Genomic DNA, 26,416 nt, shown 5'->3' with positions numbered 1-26,416 from the left:
ATAAGAATTATTTTAACAAGAGCTTCTTTAATTGTAACATTACATACCTGAAATCATGCATATTTCTGCTTTTTAAAGAATATGGGCAGTTTTGTCTTAAAGAGACATAGCCAGGGGCGCATAAAGTGTTTGGAGACAGAAGAAGGTGGGGTGGGTGGGGTGTAGGGGAGGAAGTGGGGGTGCACAGCTCATTTTCACGAGATTTTCAATGACTATGTAATAAACTTTCAGGACAATGGGGAGCTGCGCACCCCTCTCTGGATCGGCCAATAATAGCCGAGATCGAAATAGTACTTCGAAACGAGGAATAAATCTGAAAATATAATAATTAGAAGATGATTATTAATTTTCTGGAATGAATCGTATCACATCCCGGAGTGTTGATGCTGCCGAGTCGATGGTGAACAGAATTACTGAGAAATGTCTCTTCACACGTTCCCAACGAGCCTCCACATCCGGGTCTTTCTCTATCTCAAACAGGAGGTCAACGAGGCCAGGGAAACTACTTCCGGCGTAGGAATCTGTGCTGCTTTCAGCCAGGAGAAGATGCCTGAAATTATGAGTGAACAAGCATGAACTACATGTATTTTAATGATAACAGTAGACGGTCTGTAAATAATGGAATCAGGACCAGATAATCCAATGATCAACAGCATGAGCATTGATCTGCGCGGTTGGGAGCCGATGACATGTATCAACCAAGTCTGCGAACCTGACCACCTGTTAGACGCCTCTTACGATAAGCATAGTATATGTAGTCGCCTTTTATGGCAAGCATGAGTTGCTGAAGGTCAATTGTACCCGGACCATCACGGGTTCAAACTGAGGAGTAGATAAACTGCCTAATATTATGAAATATTTACTATTGTGGTAAAAATATCTAACGGACCACCGGATCGACAAGCTACTTTTGAAATTTGACAGTTCGAGATGAAAATAAACCGTTTCGGATGGTCGAGCCAGCGGGAATTTTGAATGTTTGGGTAACAGAATTAACTCAGAATCGCAAAGATCGCGACATAAAAACGAACGAACATCATATTAACCCATCCATATAATATTGAGACTGCATTTCCAGCTACATGTATATGGCGGGCTGTGGCATTTTCTTACTTTTTCGTTGATCTATCTGGCAGGCCCTCATTGTCTAGGAACGCCTTCTCGAGTAGCGTCAGCTGGTCATTCACAGCCCGAATAGCCATAGGGCTGTAACACAAGCAGATTCAATATACATTGAACTCAGTGTATCATTGCACAGTGTCAGTTCTTAAACACAATGACATACATCTTCGACAATATTTGGCCTATATAATTGCTCCAAATGATGGAAGTTTCAGATAACTCTAGCATTTGTAGGTATGCAATTTTCTGCAAATCTGTATTTGTTCATTCGTTGTCCGACCTACATGTATCTGTATAAATGAGACTTAAGATATTGGTATCATTTGAAAGCCCTTCCCAGACATTATATTCTGAAATAAGCCACCTAAAGATCTGTTCTTGTGTAAAAGCAGATCTAATGCAATATCCATGATGTCATGCATTTGAAACGTTTTTATTGCTGTGAAAATGGAATATTCCATTAAGCGTTTACGACTTTGATGTTATTTGTTTTCCATGTTCAATGCAAATTGTGTGCTTTAGCAAATTAATGGACCTTCAGTTACTTTTCAGCTTGTTTGTGACTTAAATGTAACGGCGAGGGTGTGTTCACAGTTCAAGTCATTTCTGGCTGTTTCGGGCTCACTGATAATGTACGGTAGGGTAAAATTGTTCATTGCGGATGTATGTATGCTTATTTATGTCTTTTGAACTATCTTGCACTTTCTGATTATGAATTTTCTAAGATCGTTTTTTGATCAAATGTGTAAGTTGATTTCAGCTCCATGTTTACTCACTCATTCCTGTTCATCTTGTTCACTCTGTCGTTAAACGCTTCCACCTCCGTACTGAAGTTCGCAATAACCAACTGGAGGTCGTCTGGAGATAAATTAAAGGTTTTACTGAGTTGCCTAACTTCAAAGAAAATCAACGAAACACTTTGAATGCACTTTATCCCTTAAAATAGTGCTCCCCAGTAGACAAAACCCGCAACACGATTACACGTGATAGATTTTCAACGTGCTGGGAGTAATACAACACGTGTAGTGGGTAGTATACTGACCAGCAAAGTAAATAACGCTTACTGTCGTGAGATTTCATTTTTTTCGAAACTCGCGTTTCCTTTAGTGTCCAGTATAGATCTAAGGCAGGCCAGGATAATAGAATGTCAATATCTTAGGTCACAGGTCAAACACGATGACACAAAACAGTATTGACCACAACACGTACTATTCATTCGTGTTACACGTGTTTCTTGAACGTGTTATGATAAGATCATACATCTACATTTTAGTTCTATGCATAAATGAATGCTAATGATTTAACCACATTACTCTTGCAGTATTTTCATAGAATTAACATCATTACACGAGGCATAAGTACGTTAGGTACAGTTCATGGTACTTACCATAATTAGAAATCTGGGGTCTCAGTTTGTCGCCGTAATTCTTGTCGAGGGCTTTCCTGTAGGAGTCGAGGGCCCAGCTGTAGTCGCTGACATTGAAGGGAATGATGAGGGAGTCGGACAGGGAACGTGCAAGCTCTGCAGCCATCCGGGATACAGCACGGTGGTACTGACGGTAGTGAAAAAGGATTGACATGAGTTTGAACGCCTCATTTGTTAGTTTTCACATATACATATTACAGTGTATAGACTTGGTGTGGACGAAAAGCCCAACTTTACGGTTAATTTTGGTTGTTTTCTTATGGTGATCGTAACTCTTAGTGTTTAAGGTTCAGCTAAAGTTCTGAACAAGTGAGCACAGGTCAATACCTGGGTACACCACCCGTTGCAGCCGTCACTTCTCGACACCGTCTTGGAAGGGATTGCTCAGGTCGTCGGATTTTTGCTTGGGGAATCTTTCGCCATTCCACCTGAAACGCGTTGACAGGTTCTGCTGGTGTATGATGACGACGGTTAAGTTGACGGATGCATCGATCAAGTTCGTCCCACAGATGCTCGATAGGGTTCAGATCAGGCGATTTGAAAGACCAGGGAAGGTCACTGACGTTTGCACTGGCGAGATAGGCACCTGTTACACGAACTGTAGTCGTGTTGATATAACTCCCATTGGCGGGTAAAAGGTGAGAGGAGGAGAGGCAGCAGGATTTATTCGATGTAGCAGTGTGCTGTAGGATTGCCTTGAACCACCACTAGCTCTGATCTACCCATGTAGGTCATGGCTCCCCACACCATGACCCTTAATCCATCAAACCTGTTCACCCGGTTCACCAAAACGTTAGTGTCGTCGTCAATAGGCACATTATCCTCTATCCCATCGTTGCAGGAGGAAACGCGACTCATTGCTGAACCAAACGCGTCACCTATTCCCCAGGTTCCACGCAAGTACCCTGCTGCACCATTGGACAAGTCATTGTCGGTGTAGTAGGGTCAGTACAGGTCCTACTTTTGGTCGATATGCTCGAATTCCCACTCTCTCAGACGATTCCGTGAAGGTTTGGTCCTTTCGGACCAGTAGCGGCCACTCTTGGTCTTCCACTTATGGGGCGATCTTGGGTAGAATGGAAGAGGGTATATCGATGTCATAATGGGACTCCCTGCTTCCTATATTTTGGTTAGTAGTACTCGATCTTGGGATTTGCGTCGTCAATTTCGTAAGGGAACGATGCATTTGATTTGACCTTTTATAGTCGAGGTCTCTACTCATGTTTCCGGTACAATGCACATGCATTACTAGGAAAACTTTTTCTGCATGTACTTTTATGTATCGTTTTCATGTTTAAGACAAACGGTTACAAACACATTTTGGGATACGTATTTGTGCGCAAAAAAACAACAACCACTACATAATAAACGGCATTCAAACATAAAAATTGTCTTAATTACAACTCCCGTCGAAACGCCTATGCCTATGTATTTGAAGCCTGAACAGTGTAATCACTTCAAAACCGTCTTATATCTCTGGACAATGGTCAGCCATTCTGAGATTCCAGCCAACATTTCCAGGCAGGGATCGGGCTAATTAAAACAGGGGGATAATGTGATTGCAATGAGAAATATTTCTATCCTATAGAATAGACATGTTTATCACATATAATGAGAACAATAATGAGATTATTTATAACGCGCATTTTCCAGGCTAGATATTGAACGAACTCACTTGCCTTAGGTGCATGAGTCCACATGTATGACAGGTGCTTCGTTGTTGGGCAGGACAGAATTCCAAGAAACTCTGATGAGTTAAGCTGCCAAACATGGCCACCCATCCAAAGACTCTCCGCGGCCAACGTTGCTATACAAACCACGTGCCACGGTGACCATTTACGACTTTAAGTTGGGGTTTTGACTGGTACATGTTTCCATGGGAACACGTATATTTCGATGGCTTACCTCAAACTCCTTGTCAATGATGTTTTTGACTGCATAGAACGTCTCGTACACAGAATGGTAGAGTGGATAGGACGCTACTTTGTATTTGTGCTGGCACAAAGAATCAAAATGATTAATAAGAGACGAACTAAATTAGCACATAAAGTAAACATTATCGGTTATAATGTCTGGATGGAAACCACTGATTTTAGTGATGTTATTATAATATCGTAGGCCGTGCTACGCATATAGATTAAACTACACAGCAGGTCACAATGACAAAAACCTGGTGATTATGACATAGTCATTCAATACTATACTGAAATATTTTATGTGATATTATCTAAGGGCATACCATTATCCAAGAGGTACCAAATGACAGATCGTTTCAATTTTCTTCAACTTTTAAAAGAAATATTAAACCCCAATGTGTTGTGATGACTAACATCTCGTTACCACATTACACACATATGCGTCTTTTTGGATATGGTTTTGATAATGATTCCTTCAAAATAAAATGGAAACATATTAAACATTGGACATCGAAAATGTAGTTTTCTCAATTTCGTTTTGCCCGTCGTATATCATTGTTATGAAATATGTTTATTTGGAAAAGTTATTATACAGAAAATGTTACGATCTATTTACTGGCCTGACCAAGCAAACTTTACATACCGTGTTGTACGTGTATCGAAAGTCTACAGCCGTCACGCCTGTTATTTGAAGCAGTGGGGCGTAGTCGCTGCCGGAGCCGAGAGAGTTAATCCTGTAGGTGACATCAACTAACAATTACCTTTATATCTCAACAATGGGTAGTGTTGATATGGAGTAAAGAGATGTAGAGACACCTCAAGACACCTGGATATCTAAGTAAGGCTTCGATCACAACAGGAATATAAACATCATCAATTACCTTTATATCTCAACAATGGGTAGTGTTGATATGGAGTAAAGGGATGTAGAGACACCTCAAGACACCTGGATATCTAAGTAAGGCTTCGATCACAACAGGAATATAAACATCATCAATTACCTTTATATCTCAACAATGGGTAGTGTTGATATGGAGTAAAGGGATGTAGAGACACCTCAAGACACCTGGATATCTAAGTAAGGCTTCGATCACAACAGGAATATAAACATCATCAATTACCTTTATATCTCAACAATGGGTAGTGTTGATATGGAGTAAAGAGATGTAGAGACACCTCAAGACACCTGGATATCCAAGTATGACTTCGATCACAACAGGAATATAAACATCATCAATTACCTTTATATCTCAACAATGGGTAGTGTTGATATGGAGTAAAGAGATGTAGAGACACCTCAAGACACCTGGATATCCAAGTATGACTTCTATCACAACAGGAATATAAACATCATAAATGGCCAGTGTTGTGTAATGAGAGAAACACAAAGTTGATATCTACGTGGCTTCATTCATTCATATGTTCGAAGAGTGGTGATATTGTGTTGTGTCAAACAGCATGTTTGAATAAGACATTAAAGATCTGATTACTGGGGTATGGGGCAAATTATTGGGGTGAGTGAAACTAGACATTTCTCCACACTCGCGAAAGCGCACTCACGCTCACACAAACATGTCTTACACAGGTATGTTCAAGGAATTGCCGTCTTCATCCTTCCAGGGGAAGCTGTGCAGCCAGGTGTCGTAGGCCGTGGGTCTCCCAGCTGCGACCTCGGCGTCGTTCGGGTTGGGAACCTGCAAGGGTAGTCAGGACCAGACTGTGAGTGAGCGAGCGAGTGAGGTAGACCCGAGGCCACGTTCAGGTATGCCAGTTTCTTGCATTCAGTGAAAACCTGGGATTTGGACGCGCGATTGGTGGATCCCGACACAGGTAAGCATCATACATCCCAGAGGAAGGCAGGTGTTGAAATGTGTAGATACTGGTAAAGACGACCCTTTACGAAACCCCCTTTTCAATCAAGCCAATGTTACAAATCAAAGTGTCCATGGTAATGCCAATACAATAATCACCCAATCAAAGGCAAATTCTAGCTTGTGGAGAGTGAGTTGTGTGTTAATTGTCCATTGATCAGTATTTCTAATATGACACCAAGCGTTCTGAGAAGAGGGAAATTCCACGGCATGCAAGTCTTAGACGTTTACCGCTTTGGTAAACCTACGTGCACGTCTATGGTGTTGGCAAACCTTGAAACACGAGCTTTGGAGTCTGAGATTCGAACCTTCAACCATACATTTCCCGAACTAGACACATTGCAGCGACAAGGGGCCCATCCTCCCATCAGTATTTGAGAGCACTGTTTGGAGCATCTAGCTACCAGACTGACCTAAAGTGGAAAGGCCACTGATGCTCATGTTATCAACCATTCGTTTTCTTTGTTTACCTTCTTTGCTGCTTCATAAGTGGCACGATACAGAAGCGGCGTTCCTAGGGCACGGATCGAGTAGTTTCCTAGCAACGACATGTATTGAGACAAGACATTGTACACGTATATTCACAGATACAACTCGGTAATGGTCAATATCTTACGCCGCGCTCAGCAATATTACAGGCACGTGGCCGCTCTCTGTAAACAGTCTAGTCAGACAAGACAATCCAGTGATCAACACCATGAAAATTGCTCTACGCAAGTGGGATACGATGACATACATAATACACATAGGTATTTAATAAAACGTTTCTGTTTTACTCATTGTCAAAGTAATATAAGAAATGGGTGTTCGTATTTAATGTTTACCTTGCATTGAAATGTCAACGTTGAGATAAGCGACAGCTCTTTCCCTCAGGTTTTTCCGGTATTGCTGAAAATGAAACATTCGAATGGTACAATGTCAATGAATCCTTGTAATGATATTTATCTTACCTCACACGTGAATGTCGCTTTCTGATTGGCTAAGCGCTATTCTATTCTTTTCAATGTACCCCGCTTACAGGAGATGTATTATTTTCAATGTTCGCTGGGAATTCCGAACTCTTCTGGTGCTTCATGGTAGTACTTCCTTGCATAGAATAACATTGAATCACGCATGAAGCACGGAAATAAACCGATGTTTTGCGATTGAATATCGATGGAAGGGAGATAACTCTAAATCTCTTTACCTTGTGTCGTCTGCAAAATGGCGATTCGCCTCGCATTCATCAGAAGTGCTCCAAATAGTTCAAAATTAAATTCAGGTGTTCGGTAAGATAAATACATTGTTCACTGGTCCCTCGGGTGCCATGGGCTCATGTACCCTCGAGGTTTGTTTATGTTCCAATCACCCTGCGGGCTCGAGGAACATAAACAAACCTCCGGGGTACATGAGCCCAATCGCCCTGCGGGCTCGAGGAACATAAACAAACCTCCAGGGTACATGAGCCCATGGTCCCCTCGTGACCAGTGAAAAAAGTATATTGTACGGACACCACGGATGCTAGAACATTAGTTACCAATGTACGGGAATATGTTCTTTTAATTGATTCTGAATGGACAAATGTTTGCTTTGGTTTTTCAGAGCAACTTAGTGCTTCACTTGCATCACAGAATTCTGCAAGTTTTTCCCTTGCCTCTGTCCGACTCATATCACCGTATCACTTACTCGACCCTACAGGTACGGTTCCGCTACACTTAATCAGAATTACATGCTCCCAGTGCGGGCACCGTATATAAAGAGACAGAGACATCTTACAGTTTTGATTGGATGAAATAGTGCAAGATGTTTATGTTTTCTTTTTTAAAGCACATCCATCAAGTAAATATTTAGTGCTGTCGTTGTTTTCAGCATAACCTATGCTTTTTGTGTGTACAGCTACTTTCCAGTAGGTGAGATTGGGTGCGAAACTGTGGTTGATTGTGGCCGGAAAATTGGCACTGTAAGTGAGCCGGAATTTGTGATTTATTGTAGTTTGAAAGGTCAGACTGTACCCATGTGTACATGGAATGGCTGTTGGAATGGCACCCTGGATGACTTTAGCAAAACATGTTGTAGGGTCAATGGGAAAATATTTGGTATAACCTAGAAGCATGTGCCATTGCTTCTGTGTCATGTCAAACTCACCTCCACCCACTCATTGGACCCCAGCAGACCGTATTCCTCTGCTCCCCAGCTGCAGAACATGACGGACCGACGGGGCCTCCACTTGCCTGGGACACAGGCATAGTGATATGTGGGTTAGTAATATTTTAACAGTATTTATCATGTTTGTTCGGCTAACATAAGACTGTAATGATCGGACACAGTCGACATGCACCTTAACTAACATTCCAGATCTCTTTATCAAATCATTCGTCGAGATGTTTCTACAGCGTTTGTATAAAAAGTATGCGGTGGGTATCCAACAAAGTGGAATATTATATCAAATTAACTTTGATAAAGCGAAAGAAACAAAGAATGCTTTTACAATTTAAAAAAAAATCAGTCAGTTACCAAAGACAAAATCTGTCAAAAGCCACGAGTAATTGATATCTAACAGAGCTGTAATAAATCATGGCTTGCAGTGAGGTGATTATATATTTTCTTCAGGTAACTGACCACTCTTGACCAGCTGCCCCATGACCCTTGCTGTCTCCATCATGACTGCTGTTCCACTGGACGGGTCAATGGCACCGTACACCCAGGCGTCTCTGTGGTTCCCCATCAGTACATAACGATCTGTAGACATGCAATGTATAGAGAAGTGTCTACTGATATCAAACATATCAACACGAGTTGATCAGGGCTTATCGAGGATATGTTTACCTTTATCAACGAGTGTTGATAGAATTGATATCAGTAGACACGATGGTGAGATTCTATTTATCATCCCAAATCATTCTTCATTAGTTTTCAACGAAAAATATACATCTCTGAACAGAACACTGACATTTGATTTGAAGTGCAAACATGTCATAGCATTGTGACGTCATCAAGTTCAAGACGTCATACCATTATCGGGGCATTGTGCAAAATCTGCTGTCAAAGCGATGTCTTCTAGGAGATATCGTCTGATCTCACACCCGGGGTAGAATAGACCCTCAGCAACCCATACTAGCCATAAAAGGCGTTTGTCGTAAGAGGCGACTAACGGGATCGGGTGGTCAGGCTCGCTGACTTGGTTGACACATGTCATCGGTTCATGCCATAGCTGGAATATTGCTGTGTGCGGCGTAAAACTAAACTCACTCACTCTGATCTTACACAAGCGATATCTCACGTGGAACACAGTTTTGGATGATAAATGTATAAACATAATCATCGTGATTACCACAAGTCAGTGAATGTGTGTAGGTTTACGCCGCACTCAACAATATTCCAGCTATGTGAACCAGACAATCCAGTGATCAACAGCGTGCATTTGGATCTACGCAGTTGGAATACGCTGACATATTTCAACCAAGTCATGTGTCTAACAAATCAAATCCTTTCGTCACCTCTTACGACATACGTGTGTTAATGAAGACCAGTTCTAACCGGGATCGTCACGGGTACGATCGTCAAAGAGGGCTGTCAGTGGCAATCTGACAGTACGTTCAGATGCACATCTTACCGGGTTCGATTTGTCCTTGAATAATGCCGATCACATTGTATGCAGTCTTTATTTGATTCCCTGTTGATATGTTCATTTGGATTTTCCTGGAAAATATCATATGCAATACAAATCCAAAAAGTTTTAAAACACATGAAATGCTGCATACATCTAATGATGCATAAGTATATATTTCAGCCTGTGTAACAGATAAGTGCCATAATTAACTAGGGGCAAATACCAGGCATATCAAGTCGTTTTGGCGTTCTGATGTTCCCAGCCCGCCACGTGGTTGTTGAAGGGCACACAACAATCTTGTAAATACCAGTTAACATAAGTGACCTGATGTGTAATGTACCCCTACGGTGTGGATCGATGCTCTTGCTATCAACCACACGTTTGCTCGTTTCAGTGGCCGATAATTGTCGGTTTATAAAAAAACCCAGTTCGTTTACTTGCTTACACATTTACGCGCACTCACTCAACCCCTCACTCACATATTCACCCATCTACCCACACCACCACCATTAATCTACCCATCCAACAACACACTCCCTCAACCATCCTTTCACCTATTAACCACTCATTCACACACCAAAACAGTTGGTAACAGATGAAAATTTAACGGTATAGAAGCACTTAATAGATTCAACATAAGTAAACGTACGTTCAGTATTATTTGTTTCGTTACATTTCTATATTGGATCCCTGGTAGAAGGTCGTGCCACCTAACCTTTGAGCGACCTATTACTGTCCAATCAAACACGGCAGAACAGATTTAACCAATCAGATGACGACTACTATCTAGGGTTCGGTGGGACTTACCAAATTCCCCGGTCGCTGACAAACGGAAATCCGTATAAAACACGGCATATAAAACACGGTATATTTGACATGTTGACTATCGCTGTGGGGTTTCTGGTGACATGGTCCGTATTAGCTTACATCTTCGCAACGTAACAGCCTGGGATATTGACAAATACGCTATGTTCAGCGACTGTTTACTCGCTCTTATCATCAATGACGTCCTCCCTGTGTATCACTCGGAAGCAATCGGCATGGTTAGAATACAAACGTTTTCGAGATAAAAGTTCAAACGGTATGTGCGTATGTTAACTTTCGCGATTTGGTAAGCTGGCTTCTGACTGGGTAGACTCAGTTTAGCAGTGTGACGATTACTGAGCTTATATTTACTAAGACTGATGAAACACTGCAGTCTGTGTACAGCATCGTGTCGCAGATTCGCCCTCGTTGTACCTCTCACGTCAGTCTTGTACACTGTCATATACGCTTTAAAAAGTGGAGGAACCTAAACTTTCAGTTTGGATAGGAAGTTTAAGCATTACCACACTTTTCCAATACGGACATCAACTGAACGCACCCCCATTTATCCTTATCACCACCCCAAACAAAACGCATGTCATATACGTGCACAGCGTAGTAGCCCCATTTTGACGTTTTTTAAGAAGGTCGATAACTCACTGAAGACCATTAGACAACCATCTTGCATCCGTTCATCACACAGGTGTAAGCGTTTGTTACTAGCCGTTTGGATTTGCAGAGCATTTAACGCGATGAACCTGTAATGCAATTGCCATGTTGCAGACAGGCACTACCAGCCTGAAGTGGCCAATGCCTGCAATGTTTCGAAGTCAGTCATTAGCAGTCCTTTGAACAGATACCAGCAAACTCAAAATGTTGACGATCGTCCGTCCAAGGTGAACAAGATTACGACGTCGTTTAATTTGGAGCCAGGTTTCAAGAAATGGAGCTACTGATGTTCCCGTTACGAGCCTCAGGTTGTGCCACCCTTGACTGATCGTTACATGGCTGTGAGAGGAAATAGGTGTGTGTCACATGAACACTGGAGGAGCCATTGTTGGTCACGTCTCATGCGTCGAATGAATCTAGATTCACTTTGGACTTCCTTGGCAGGCGTGGTCGAGTCTGGCGACTATGACATTCACACCGCGATCAATGTGAGAAAAAAACAATCCAAGTTCCACTACATTATCAAGAGTATATAACTAGGAGCTTCAACCCCAACCCACTCACTCACCAACAAAGCACAAACTATACTACATGTATGGCTTCAATAGAGCTACACTTGTATAGACGCACATTAAACCACTCACAAAGAACAATAACACTTTTACTCCTATGAATCCAGTATGGATCTAGGTTTACATTTATATAACGACCAGTTTATTTCTGATATATTTCTGTTTATGACACAAATGTTTGCCCTGAACAGACTCAGCTGTGTACATACGCCATGTTTTAGGTCAGACCGCCTGTTTACTTTCGGCATCTACCCAACTCCTGCACACACAGCCATGGACTTATCAACGCCGTTGTTTTTATGCTGGAGGTTGTCTTGCCAGCCCGTCTTAAATCCTGCTGGGGAGTGTTTACAACAGGAAATCTGATCTCGTGGTGTAGACGCATGTACACACACCCTTATAAATTGTGATAGTATTTCGTTCTGACCGACTTCTCCTGTCTACCCAATTCTGCAGTGAAACCCATCACCTCCAACGCGAAATGTTTGTACCATAATACAGTCTGATGACCCTCTCCCGACGGTCTAATACCGAAACTATGGTCTATTACTGACACAGTGATCCAATATCGACACTACGGTTCAATGTCGACACTCTACTATTGAAGCTCTGTACTAACATCCTAATGGGGATGTTAAACATGAAACAAACAAAGATGGATTTTTGGGCCTGAAATTTACATAATTTCGGCAGTTGCATAGTAACGCCCTGATCAGTGTTATAAGTGTCATCAAATATGAGCTTCCACGCTGCAGCGTCTTTGCCCAGGCATTAAAGTAAACAACACTTACTTTGGTGTACATAAGTTTCGCAGTGAATCTTACAATTCTGCATTTCCGACGTAGATGACAGGAAACCAACACTGAGTTGTACACAAACCTGAGTTGCACTAAAGACAGCATACTTCTGCAGCTCTGAACTTGTTTGACAAAGACGTAAATATTCTTACTTTCTTTCTTTCTTCATCCATTCATCCACTTTTTTCATTTAATTACTTATTTATTTGACAATGCATGTGTCCATTCACTTACTTATATATTATCTATTAATTTAATTCTTAATTAACTTATTTATTTAATCTCTGTGTGTGCGTGTGTGCGTGTGTGCACATCAGTTTGTATTGTGATGAGTTCAAATACATGATGTCACGAAACCATTAGCGAGTTTTACTAATGGTATTCCGGAGTAGTGTGCATCCATGGTGTAGATTCACGTGATGACTATACTCACCATCCTGTTTTCTCCAGGCCTGGCCCCAGTCTGTAGGTGATGTTGAGACCCCCTCTCCATGCAGCCGGAGCCTCATCTCCTCCCATCTCTCTGGGGGTGGGACAACATGAACAATAAACAGAATGTATGAATACTGTCCAAAGTATTCCCTTCGTGGTGATCAATATGTAAATATGTATGTCCCCCAACTAACTTCTGTTTTCTTCCTTGGGTAATTAAAAATGATGTTTCCAGATATCGAAAATAACCTCAAAAATTTCTAACAGGTTTTACCTGAGTATTTTGTCGGCAATGTCATATCCGATAGGATGTGCTGGTATTTTTGGAAGAGTGACTTCAGAAGAATTCTCAGCATATCGATATGCAGATTCTAAAAGAAAGTTAATACAAAATAATACAAGTCAATCCGAAGCGTATTTGCAATGATGTCACGCACAAAAACAGCATGTTATATGCTGTGTAATGATCATGATCAAAATGTTCACTCTGTCAGAGTCTAATGTTGTTGATTCGGTTTATATAGAAAGGAAAGGCTGCGCTTAAAATAATGCTAAGCTTTGCAAATGAAGAGATAATTACATGGTAAGGATGTGAATCATGTCGCTTTCAATGACTCGTTTAAGAATTTTTCGTCAATGACTCGTTTAAGAAGTTATTTTCTGTGTGCCCGTTTGACGTCAACCTACTGGTTGCGGGATACCCTGGTGTTAGCGGGTCGCCACCACCAGTAAAGATTGTCCCCCTTTGTGCTCCTGACCCTGGCAGCCACCACGTTTCTGGGTAGACACGTGGGTCGCCCTCCCACGTGTAGTCAGCTGGGTCTGAGAAGATGATGACACCAATCGCGCGGTGGTCCGCAGCTATTTGAACCTACATCGGAAGGACAACAATACAATGATATATCGTGAGTGGACATCATCATGAAGATTCTCTCTGTCATATTAGGATACGTGTCCGTTCCCGGTGCTATGTCATTCTGACTTTGTCTTAAATCTGTCCCGCAGTAGTTCGCAGCAAAACGAACCTGTATTATCAGAAGAACAACTAAATATAGTGATGAGCCTGTAGTGGTCAACTTCAAGGGACTCCATTCATGAAGCAACCTTTACTAAGGTTAACCTTAACTCCCATTCTTTAACATTGCACCAAGGTTATCTCACTGGCTTACAATCATTCTAGTACTTCGTGAAAGGAGATCCAGTCGGTCAGGCTCGCTGACTTCGGATCCCAGTTTGCCGATCAGTGCTAATGGTGTTGACTCGACCCGATGCATTTGCAGCTTGAATATTACTTATTGAGTGCAATGTTACATGTTGAACAACAAGTTATTAGCTTATAGTATGTTGGTTATGTCCAGAATAGCGTTTCCAACATATTTAATGATGTAAAATGGATAGATTGTAATATGGTGCTTCGGTTTGATCTGCTTTAACTCTATCAAAACACCTTTCGAGAAAAATGATTTTACGTGGTAGTCGGGTCATTAAAAAATTGTTGACTGTGAACAAAAGACACTTGTGTCTGTCGTGAGTGATCTGAAGTCTCATAAATCGGCAATGTGATTTCTGCGCATTTGTAAAGTGCCATGAACCACAAACAAAGTACAGTTATGTTGTAAATTAGTCAAGTATTGAGCCGTTGCACACCATGCTGAGTATTAAAGACATGACTCAATATAAACGTGTTATTTCTGTGGTGCATACAAAAGTGATACATTGTGATGTCGTGATACAGGGTGTTTCTCAATCGCAATCGTGCATTCAAAATACTTCGTTTCGTAAAGTCAGCATGACATATCCATTGACGCTGTACGGAGGTACAGTCCAGTACAGACACTCACCTTACTCCCTCTGAAGATCTTCCCGTATCTGACGATAACGATCTTCCCCGTGACGTTCATGCTGGCGTTCTTCTCCAGCCAATCATAGTCCTCGACTCGGCCATAATTTACATACACCATGTCGCCCTGGCAATAAAAATATCAATTGTTTCCTCACCTACTGCAAAAACATGGGAAACAATGAAACAATGAAACAATGCATGAATGAATGAATGAATGAATGAGGAAACCCATGTGCTTCAGACCTTAAATGTTTGTTATGTCAACAAAACACGCATTGTCTCTATGTACCGACAAACCCGGAGACATAATCATGACAAATCTAGGATTCGAACGATTTCTCTGGGCTCAGCACTGCACAGCAGGTTGGCAAGGGATTTCTAGAGGGAAAGATGATTACCTATTGACAGAATAGACAACAGGATGTTTTGTGCACTAGGCTCACCTCCACTAAGCCTGCCGGGGAGTAGGCGTTGTAAGGCGGCAGCGCATCAGGGTGATCTTCACCAGTCAGATTAGCTTCCTTCAATGGAGACTCGTACACTACTCCGCCAGTGTCGTTTAGGACGCGCACGACGTTGGGGTTGTCTGCGTCGGGGAAGGACAGAAGGACGTCATACGGCGTTAATTTGACGTCATCAAAACCCCATTCCAACCATTTATCCTTTATCCAGTTTGCAAGGTCAAGGTTAGTTTGAGAGCCCGCAACGTGTGGATTCAACGTGAGATATCTGCAACATATATGTCTGAAGGTGAGAGCAATACTCCCCGTGTTCCTACAGCCTGTCAAGTCTTTCTCATGTGTCTGACACAATAACAAGAAGCCAGAGCAAGACAAATACTCTATTCATTAACAGTTCATGGACGTGCTGTTTGTGAAAATCAACATACGTTTAAAAGCATGGTATATTTGTCTTTCAGCTGTAAAGTTTCAGAATGAATACAATACGAATTATTTCTCTGATTGCAACTTGACCAGGTGTCATTTGTACACACCCATAAAGATAATGAGCCCAAAAAATGGAAAAATGGTGGAAAAATGCAAATGATGTCTATCTTTGTTTGTTCTCCCTATCCAAAGTGAAAATTTAGGTTTCCCTCCTTCATATAGTGCATATGTGATACTGTATCACACATGTGATCGTACTTTTATTTCAAATCGTCAAGCTCTGTCGTGTTGGGGTTTATTTATTTGTAGTTACGAGATAACATATCGAGAGGAAATAACACATAAGGAATCATAAAAGAGTTTTTAACCTGAGAGTACTGACACTTTTATAACTAACGCTATCTTGTATGGCGCCCTGTACAGGGTCAAAACGTTGGCAGAAATTCAAAGAGTAGTTACAAACTTCAAAGATATCCAGCTAGAAAGCTTCAGTCCAAACAGGCCGTCCTACCTGTTACAAGATATTTGAATGTTTATATGTTGACAAGTTGACCTATGTCATTGCCTCGTTCCTGGTTGATTTGAGTTGAAACACGTCTGCATAAAACAGTAACTGGAACGCTTACCTGAACCAGGCACATGGACACACGCACACATACATAGACAAAAAATCCAAACAAGCAAAAAAAACAACAAAACAATAACCCCCCCCCAAAAAAAAAAAACAAAAAAAAAACCCCAAACAAACAAAACAAAAACAAACAAACAAAAAAACAACAACAACAAAAAACCCAAAACACATGCACGTATACAAACACATGCATATACGCAAGACCTAATGCTTTTGACAAAAAAACAGGCGTAATTCGGGACGTTTTGTTTCAAGTTTGTGTGTTATATCAATATCAGTAAGTGCATCTCCTTGGTGACCCCCTAGCAGACGTCAGTAAAGTTGACTGGCTGCACCACAATGACGTGTACATCTAGTGACAAGCATATTGTATATATTCGTTATTAAACAGCAAACAGAGTTGAGCTACCAATTAGACCATCGGCTGCCGTATTCATAAACCAAAACGAAAACACATTGATGGAAAATCAACCCAAAAGAAAATAGACACGTCAATGAATATATACTTTAAGGACATACCCAAACATACTTTTCTTTGCTATTTACCTGAGGTATTCTTCAATGTTCTTATTATTCACCGCATCTATAAGCTGTTTGCCTATTTCCGGGTCACCATCCTTGATTATTGCTTCTGGAATACCGGGCAAGAAGACCCCATCTTTCTCCGGCGTAGGTTCGATTTGTGATTGGTCACGGCATATTCCGTAACGACCAATGAGTATACCTACGCACAGTCCAACCAAGAGAACAAATATTCCAACGATGATGAGGTTGCGTTTTCGGTTTGAATGGTATTTTCCAGTGCCAGAACCGTCCATCATGTCAAACTGGGGCATGTTGGTGTGTGTCCTGAACCGATGAATATAATAACTCCTTTCTCTGAAGAGTGACGACAAAACAGAAACGACACATTTAATAAAACTCAAACAGCTCAACAAACTATCCTGACCAACTCGTATACTCCCAACGTATTCCACTTGTGACGTTATGTGACGCGCGTCCTGTAAATATTCTTGGACATGTGTGCAACCCTGTTCGTAGGGAATAAAATATGTCTTATACCCATTGAATCATCGGAATTGCCTTCATGCCAGATAATACTAATATAGGGTGGTGTACATAACTGTTGACATAATCCATACATTATTGCTGACCCCCATCAACATGTACTCGCATTGTTATTGACCTATATCTATTGGTCCATTATTGAAAGGACAATGGTGAAACTATTGAGGTCATGCGTACGTTATCCACGATGTAGTTCGTGCATCATTTTTGACGTAATATACAGCTACAAACGATTAATGAAATGCAAACATCATTAATGGCTTAAATAAATGTATTATTCATTGTCGATCTGATGCATCACCATTGCCTTAGACCTAATCCTTGTTCACTGGATTCGAGGTAATACAATATGTATTAATTCAGTCACTGTAATAAGAATAGGATTGTTGACCTTACGCATGCATCATTGTCGAGTGTCAGTGTAATAAGAAAAGCATTGTTGACCTCATGCATGCATCATTGTCGAGTGTCAGTGTAATAAGAAAAGCATTGTTGACCTCATGCATGCATCATTGTCGAGTGTCAGTGTAATAAGAAAAGCATTGCTGACCTCATGCATGCATCATTGTTGAGTGTCAGTGTAATAAGAATAGCATTGTTGACCTCATGCATGCATCATTGTCGAGTGTCAGTGTAATAAGAAAAGCATTGTTGACCTCATGCATGCATCATTGTTGAGTGTCAGTGTAATAAGAAAAGCATTGTTGACCTCATGCATCATTGTTGAGTGTCAGTGTAATAAGAATTGTATTGTTGACCTGATGTATGCATCATTGTTGAGTGTCAGTGTAATAAGAAAAGCATTGTTGACCTCATGCATCATTGTTGAGATTATCCATTCATGACTGTTACCGTGATGCATGCATCATTTTCTACGTCATCGGGCCAACAGCCTTAACGTACTGTATACATCATTGATGACGTAGTCCTTAAAACATTGTTGACATAATACACACAATAATTTTGACGTAATTAGTGCAGCAATGTAAATATAATGTACAGATCTATGGGGATGTACTACAAAAGGTATATGGCCGAATGCCTATACCATTGTAGATGTCAAACAAGCAATACTATATTAGTGTAAACTATGCAGTGTTTACGTTGCTGACGTAATTCAGCATTCGCCTTTGACTAAGGACACATTTGGATGTGATATATACATCCTTATTGACAAAGGCCTATACACAGTGTCGTCAGCGCTGTCAGCGTAAACCATACATCACTGCTGACTTTGTGCTAACGTCCCTGTTGTATGCGTCACTGTTGACGTAATACAGATATTTTTGTTCTTGCGATGCATGCATCTGTAATTGCAATGCATAAATAACGGAGTTGTTTTTAAATCACATAAAGCAGTCATTTCTTTGGACGAATACTGTCCAGCATTCGTTAGGCATTATGCTAGCCTTGCCTCAACTGGCCGCCAAAACTACACTGAATGCTAAACCCATGGATGCATAGTTGTTCTATCCTTTCAGGAAGAAAGTCTAGATAAACGAACAGTACATCTGTTATTTATATTTTTTAGACATTTTCCCCCCAAAAAAACCTATTAAGTGAAGCATAAAACAAGATAATTTGTCTTGTTTCATATAGTGTGAACAAGATTATATGTCTCTTATAAGTCTCGACATAACTGTTTGTTCAAGGTAATATATGTTCGGAGATCAGTGGGCTTAGATTCATCAGTACGTCAAGAAAACCTTAATACTAATCTAAATATTCTGTACATTTAATCGGTAATATGAACTTATACACGAATGCGACAAAATAAACCTTTTCCAAACAAACTAACAAGTCACATACAACACGATACAACTCGAAAGTGATGCATAGTCATGCTGACACCTCGTCCTTACAAGAAAAAATAGTAGCACGAATCTTCGTCGCGAGAAACTGTTTGTTCTCATGTACCTCTGTGTCTGTGTGTGTATGTGCTAGCACGTCTCTTTGGAAATCTGATCGAGGACCTAGAAGACGTGTATACTATCCTCTGCATAGTCGCCTGTCTGCCGTCAAGGATAGTGGTTTTTTTTTTTGTCAAGTTTGTTATATTTTTATTTGGCAAAACATAGTTTAGGCTGCACCTTTTGCGACTAGCTAATCTGCTGTAGAGCCCCTGAAACAAGTATGTCAAGAAAGCCCATGCAAGTCAAGATTATGTGGCAAGTCTAGATCTCCGGACTTATATTACCTTGAACAAACAGTTATGTAGAGACTTTCCATTTTCAAGTTACCAGTTTCAGTGTCTGAAAATAAAAGTCTCTTAGCTCCTTTTTCTATAATTTATGACCGTAATTTTGGAACTTTTTTCTGTAAAACATGTTTATTTCAGAGACTAGATGTTAACCGAGTGACTTGAGTGAAGTGTTTCAGATTAGCTTCGATTAGCATCTGCGCATTTCTCAGATTTGTTGTCACGAATATATTACCGAAAGGTTGAGTGAATTATTTTCGAACTAGAAGTAACATGCTACATGAGTCCCTATTTGACATAAATAAAAAATCAGAACCTTTTTCATTGTTATCAGATTATTCTGATACTTATCCCACCTATGTGTCATCTGACTTATTGGGCAAAATACCCTCATTCACCTAACCGATATTGCAAATTTCTGCAAAAATGTATACCCAATGTACATTTTGATCTAGCAATAGTCTTCAAGGCGTCCCATATGCCACCACCTTTGTCCCACAGAGACGCTATATTACCCACACAACCCACCCCCACCCCACCCCACCCACCCAACCAGCAGAGTGTGTATCTCGTTTGAGTGGGGGACGCTTTAGTGGTATGAATCAGGTACCTCCGTGTGTCATTGCTTAATGCTACTGTTTGCACATGCTCACAGGAATGCATTCGCTATCCAAACTTCCATGTGAACATGTTTGTTGTTAATGCCGAAAGCAGCACTATTTCAGTATATGACAACTGTCTGTAAATATAGATGTCTTGACCAGGCAGTCCAGCTCATGACATCAGGAGCATCGATCGGAAAACCTGTGATACCATTAAATGCATCAACCATGTCATACCATTAGTCACCTCTAAGGCAGACTGCACATTGTCAAATTTGTGTTGCTGGACAGCACACCAGTTGTATCACGGATCTACACTGGTCCCATAAGCAAAACAGTCTGACGTTAAGAAGTTTCAGTTCGTGTTCCTGTGTAAAACAATATCGACCACAGCGCACATTAACCACACAACCTAGCAATGGCGCATGAGCTCTAATTTGCATCAACACCTTTCTTATAGATATAACGTTCTCGTCAACCCATCAGCACGCCAGTAACAATTAAGATGCTTGTGTCTTTATAGAACATATTATTTAACAAAATGTTTAAGAAGTTTCAAATCATGTAAATACCATATATTTATGCATGCATATAGCGAACTCACGATGTAAATAGACAAGGTGTATGCGTGTGCCTACCTTGCGCCTGTCACGTCCTGGAGCTCACTGCGACTTGACTAGCATAACCTCATCTCTTGGTGACAACACCTGCCTGTCTTAACGCTTCATCCGCTTGGTGGCCCACTTGACAATAGGGGGAGGCATGTCGTAACATGTGGGTCTAACAAAAGTTGTCGACTGTCTTCATCTCGTCGTAATGTTTTTCTTAAACCACCAAAATTCACATGACGCTTGGCATTGTTGCTTTCCTTGACTGTTGTCGTCTTTATATTCCAAATGAAGGCTTACCTGTCCTGTTGTAAACGAAGGGTGGGTTAAATCACAGCCTGCACTGTTAAAGCTAATTGTGTAACTAACTACGTGTTTCTCCTGTAGATCCGGGCTTGTTAGCATGATCCGTCTAGTTTTCAGGCCACACAATCGGCTTAGCTTCACCAACACAACTTGTTAACGACGTAAAGGTAGGGGTAAAAGACAATTCGTTATCCTGACAGAGGAAACGAATCCAATTTTTAATAATAACCATAAAACTGTTTACAGGTTCGGACTACAATTTTACCTCAGCGGCTAACTTCTTGGGTGGCATTTAGTTGTTCGGAAGACAGTACAATGTCAACAAACTTGTCAAGTGTGAATTCCTACGTCAGTACAAGTACAATCTTCATCGAAACGTCGCACCCACGAAATACAGTTGTTATCCATAAAGTCTGTCTATATTGTTATTTGTTTTACGCCGCTTTTAGCAATATTCCAGCAATACAATGACACGGACACCAGAAGTGTGCTTCACACATGTAGAAAAGTTTCAGAATGCACCTCAGTGATTCTGATTCCCCATTTCAGCATCAACTCATTTCTCGTTAAATTTTTCAAAGGAATTTATGAATTATGACCGATCCCTAACAAACGACACACGCATAGATCAACATTAAACATCAACAATGGCCATAAACACATCGCCTTGTTGACTGCAATCGGACCATTGGAATGTGTGGGTTATGTTATGAAGAATGTCTGCTTATTCTCCTTTATGCTTGTCACACTTTATATATGTCCGAGGCAAACCATGTCTTTCTCTTACTGAGAACACATATCCATATTTCAAGTTGATAGTAATATCGGCACCTATATCACCACTACATGTATGTCCCGGTATAAACTGGTCACAACATATGGAAACAGTTAACATAAAACTCGTGTAATATATTCATGATTCGGTTTGGCCCTGCAAACAGCGAATAGAGTGGATCGCTCCTTTCTCGTTGCACACAAGTGCCCGGCCGGTGCTTCGACAGGCTACGAACCCGTGAAGATCCGGGTTTGATCTTCAGTAACCCTTGTTCGTCATAAGAGGCGACTAACGGGATCGGGTTGGTTAACACTCGTCATCGTATCCAAATTGGGCAGATCCATGCTCATGCTGTTGACCACTTGAATGTTTGGTCATGATCCGATTATTTACAGACCGCCGACATATAGCTGGAATGTTGCTGAGTGCGGTCTAAAACTAAACTCACTCACACACTGAGAGGTTACGGTCTTGGGCTGGCATTCTTAAAGCTTACATGCAACCCAAAACCACACATAATTAAATCACAATTATCATTTATTCCTGACTTATAATATACATTTCCGATTATGAAAAACAAATAAACAAAATTATGAGCATACAATCGGAAATCAAAAGTACAATACATGTATATTGTATTTGGGTTTACTATCCTCGAAACGAAGCAGCCGGCATATCGAAGTCAGATCGTGCCCTCAGATGTAACGGAGACTTTCACTGTCTTGTTCATTCACCGACACGCTCAGGTGTGTGTATATAGAGATGTTGTGTTTTGTAAATACATGCTCAGTTTTCTGAATCTGCGTACGATTCAATCAACAAATACCGCGTTTCAGGAAACTGTCGTTCGTCCAAATAGAAAGTAAGACTTGAAATAGACAGTCTGAGTTTGCTCCGGTTTCCGTCCGATGGCGTTATCCGAGGAAACTGGATGCAGTTTGTTTACATTCAAAAGGAATCATAATATGTCACGTGTTAGTTCAAATTGGATGTGGTCAATGATTGAAGTGTATTGCATATTATCTTTAGCGGACAGGCAGGCAGACATGTAGGTGTCAATACAACAGACATTGAGTTTTGTCTGTGACAGAGGCTGTTTTATCGCCTTCAACATGTTGGGGTTTTTATTTTTCCATGGAAATAAATTAAAACATTCCAGTTTTCAAGCTACACCTTCTTGAAAATTTGGTTTACAAATCCGCCAAACCCCTAAAAGCAAGATGTGGAAAAAATAAGAAAGAGTATGGAACCAGAGTATTTTAACTGCAAACCCAAGACATTTGTAATCACAAGAAACAATTTTTGTTCTGCAGCTTCGACCGGTGTAATGTCTTTTTGCCTGCACGTTACTTGGCCGCTTTAAGCGGATTAGGGTTAACGGTCAGGTACCTGAACAATTATAGTGACTCGTATTCGTGTATTTGCGGGTACTATATGCAATAAACACAAGTTAACTGTTTACTAGCTAGTGCTGGCAAACATAAACGGTGTGAGTGGGTTGAGTAGTGTAGCTTGTACGAATGAGGTCGGTTGTACTGAGGTATGTTTATAGGGATCTAAGGGAGGGAGTGTTGGGTGTGCGAGTAATGACCTTGTATTAGTTACTCGGATCTAGGGAATATTTGAATATGTCCTTTATGTCAGAAGAATATGTTGTCTGGTTTAGTTTTGTTTGTTAAGCAAAAACCTCTCCCATAACCCATAGCCATTGTAGTTGGCTAATACAACAACAACAACATCAACAACAGCAACAACAACAACATCAACAACATCAACAACACCAACAACAAAAATGTTATCTATTGTGTGTAAAGGATATATTTTAACTTTGTGTTGTGTTGGGAGAGATGTAAAATATTTAAACAACCTCCCTCTCTCATACTTGCATATCTACTATGGCTTTAATTCCCATTGTTGTAAGGATTAGTGCTTTTAAGTAATTTTAATCCCGCACAGGCAAAAAGAGTACACCACCTTCGACCACAGCGATAATACTTGCACTCATTACTTACTGTGTTTTTACGAGTAGCCTTCGTGGGAATAAACCATCCAAGCATCCAGCTTCGAGCCCCGCGGACCTAAGCACTCCACATTGCGAACCTAATCATTGCGTTATTTTTTTTAGCTTTCTAATTTGAATTTGCATTTTTGATAATTTGCTACCGTAAGTCCATACCGAAAGGTATCAGAATCTGCAGAATTGTGTTTTGCATTACATGTGATCTTTCACGCGTAGCATAATATTATTAACAGAACAATCTAATAAACGTCTGTAGTTTTTCTCTGCCATGTGATATTCTGTGATTTTAATGTTTATGATTAATAACAAGGGGCGGAACACACGTACACCCTGGCTTATGATGTACTCGTCGGAATAATATACGTAGGTACACAATGCTATAAATGCGTAAGAACGGACAGCGCGTCTTCACTAGACGACATCTTTGTTTATTTCGCTCCTTCTTCAGTCCGACTGTTATTCGATACTTTTGGAAACACAGTTTGACAGCTATGATATTCGTGTAACTGTTTGTGACGTGTAAGATGTCACTGTCTGTGATATGTGTGTAGTGAGTGAGTTTAGCTTTACGCCGCTTTTAGCAATATTCCAGCAATGTCACGGCGGGGGACACCAGAAAGTGGGCTTCACACATTGTACCCATGTAGGGAATCGAATCCGGGTCTTCGGCGTGACGGGCGAACACTTTAACAACTAGGCTACCCCACCGCGCCGATATGTGTGTAAACTGTCTTTTGTGTAAGGTGTGTAAGGCGTCCCTGTCTGTAACATGTCTACCCGTGACATGTGTAAAGTGTCACTGTCTGACATGTACAACGAGTCACTGTCTGATATATATGTGTAAGATGTCACTGTCTGTAACATGTGTGCAACATGTGTGCCTGTGACATGTGTAAATTGTTGCTGCCTGTGACATGTGTAAGGTGTCACTGCCTATAATATATGTGTAAGGCGTCACTGCCTGTAACGTGTGTAACATGTCTGTCTGTGACATATGCAAAGTGTCACTGCCTGTGATATGTGTGTAAGGGGCCACCACCTGTGACACGTGTACCGTGTCACTGCCTTAGATATGTCAGTGTTGTTGCTGCCTGTGATATGTGTGTGCTACCTTATACATAACTCCAGTAATGACTAGGACACCAGGACTAAGACGTGCACACGGTATGCCCTTGTCAAAATATAAATATATAAGGCATGTGTGAGAAATTTGTGTCATTGCCTATAAAGTGAAAACACAAAGTGCGACCTTGAGCTGAATGATACGAATCAGGACCCGTAAAGGTCAGGATTTATGGTTGGGCAGATGGTAAAGGGAGAGTAAATTTCGTCTGCAGACATTATATGGACCTAGATTTTTCACGTTTTGATATCATTAGTGACCCATGCATCTAATTGTATATCTGGGGAAGTTATAAATTCCCTGGTGTCGATTATGCCCTGCTCTACAGTAAAATCACCGGATTACATGCTATAACATCAGGTGAATACGATGACCTGGGGAAGTTCTAATTTTGTATCTGAGGCACTACTACAACTGTTTACAAACTGATTCAGACTTTTGCACCAACACAAATATTGCTATATTAAAATGTGGGTCATGATCGGATGCTCCGCTCCTGCTTAAAGCAGCGTAAAACGAAACTGTCACCCCCAAACTGCAAGTCTTGCACCTCCATGTTGCACAGTTTTCATGTTTGCTGGGAACATGATACGTTCAGATGTGTTTTCATTTACAATGTGAATACAGCACCGTGATATTTTCACATATGGAGTGCTTCTAAGAACATCCTTGTCAGCCGTAAATTACGCCACGCCCTGGCTTGCTAAGGGTCAGTGTCGTGAAGACTGCCTTTTTCAACTGATCGAGTTGTTGCAACCTTCCTCCTTTCGTGTGTGTCTGTTTATATTTTGCAATCGAATTTATTAATATGATAAAATAATGATCAAATGAATAACTAAATATTATGTTTCTATTTTCGATAACACACCTTTCACTCTTTAGATGGCGGACTGTTTCCTCTCCTATTAGTATAATTTAGGAGTTGTGGCAGCACTAACTAATATGCACATCGCAACCGTCTTGGTACTGACCGACGAAGATGTTTCAAAACGGGATTTTGACATCTATACCTTTTCCACCTGTCAGCTGAAACAGGTGACATGGGTATTGTATACAGTCACTTAGAGTAACCGGATCCGTCTCAGGTCCGAGTGGTGGACGGATGGATGGTTCTGCCACAACAAACTGGCTAATTTATAGGTAGAATGCAAGGAT

General features: G+C 40.9%; 1 protein-coding gene across 1 annotated transcript; it reads right to left on the bottom strand.

Moving 5' to 3' along the window:
• Window positions 1-10: 10 nt before the first annotated feature.
• Window positions 11-21,442, bottom strand: LOC137293529 (N-acetylated-alpha-linked acidic dipeptidase 2-like). The gene is made up of 19 exons (XM_067824132.1): window positions 21,068-21,442; window positions 17,106-17,438; window positions 15,485-15,770; window positions 15,040-15,165; window positions 13,886-14,069; window positions 13,473-13,569; window positions 13,200-13,289; window positions 9,928-10,013; window positions 8,934-9,053; window positions 8,460-8,545; window positions 7,160-7,223; window positions 6,806-6,873; window positions 6,046-6,158; window positions 5,108-5,198; window positions 4,454-4,543; window positions 2,510-2,675; window positions 1,899-1,980; window positions 1,114-1,206; window positions 11-550 (listed from the first exon to the last, which is right to left on the bottom strand). The coding sequence occupies exons 2-19, from the start codon at window positions 17,393-17,395 to the stop codon at window positions 343-345; spliced, it is 2,340 nt and encodes a 779-aa protein (XP_067680233.1). The 5' UTR covers window positions 17,396-17,438; window positions 21,068-21,442; the 3' UTR covers window positions 11-342.
• Window positions 21,443-26,416: the final 4,974 nt, after the last annotated feature.

The sequence above is a fragment of the Haliotis asinina genome, chromosome 8 (assembly GCF_037392515.1).
Source record: "Haliotis asinina isolate JCU_RB_2024 chromosome 8, JCU_Hal_asi_v2, whole genome shotgun sequence".
Lineage (NCBI taxonomy): Eukaryota > Metazoa > Mollusca > Gastropoda > Lepetellida > Haliotidae > Haliotis > Haliotis asinina.
The sequence above is the reverse complement of the archived record's forward strand: the minus strand, read 5'-3'. Positions and strand labels throughout refer to the sequence as shown.

Excerpts from the sequence above, each read along its gene's own strand:
- LOC137293529 (XM_067824132.1), bottom strand. The coding sequence starts at position 17,395 with ATGCCCCAGTTTGACATGATGGACGGTTCTGGCACTGGAAAATACCAT. Across the intron at positions 8,546-8,933 it reads GGGGCAGCTGGTCAAGAGTG|GCAAGTGGAGGCCCCGTCGG; the intron begins GTCAGTTACCTG and ends CCTGTGTCCCAG. Across the intron at positions 6,159-6,805 it reads CTTATGAAGCAGCAAAGAAG|GTTCCCAACCCGAACGACGC; the intron begins GTAAACAAAGAA and ends CTACCCTTGCAG.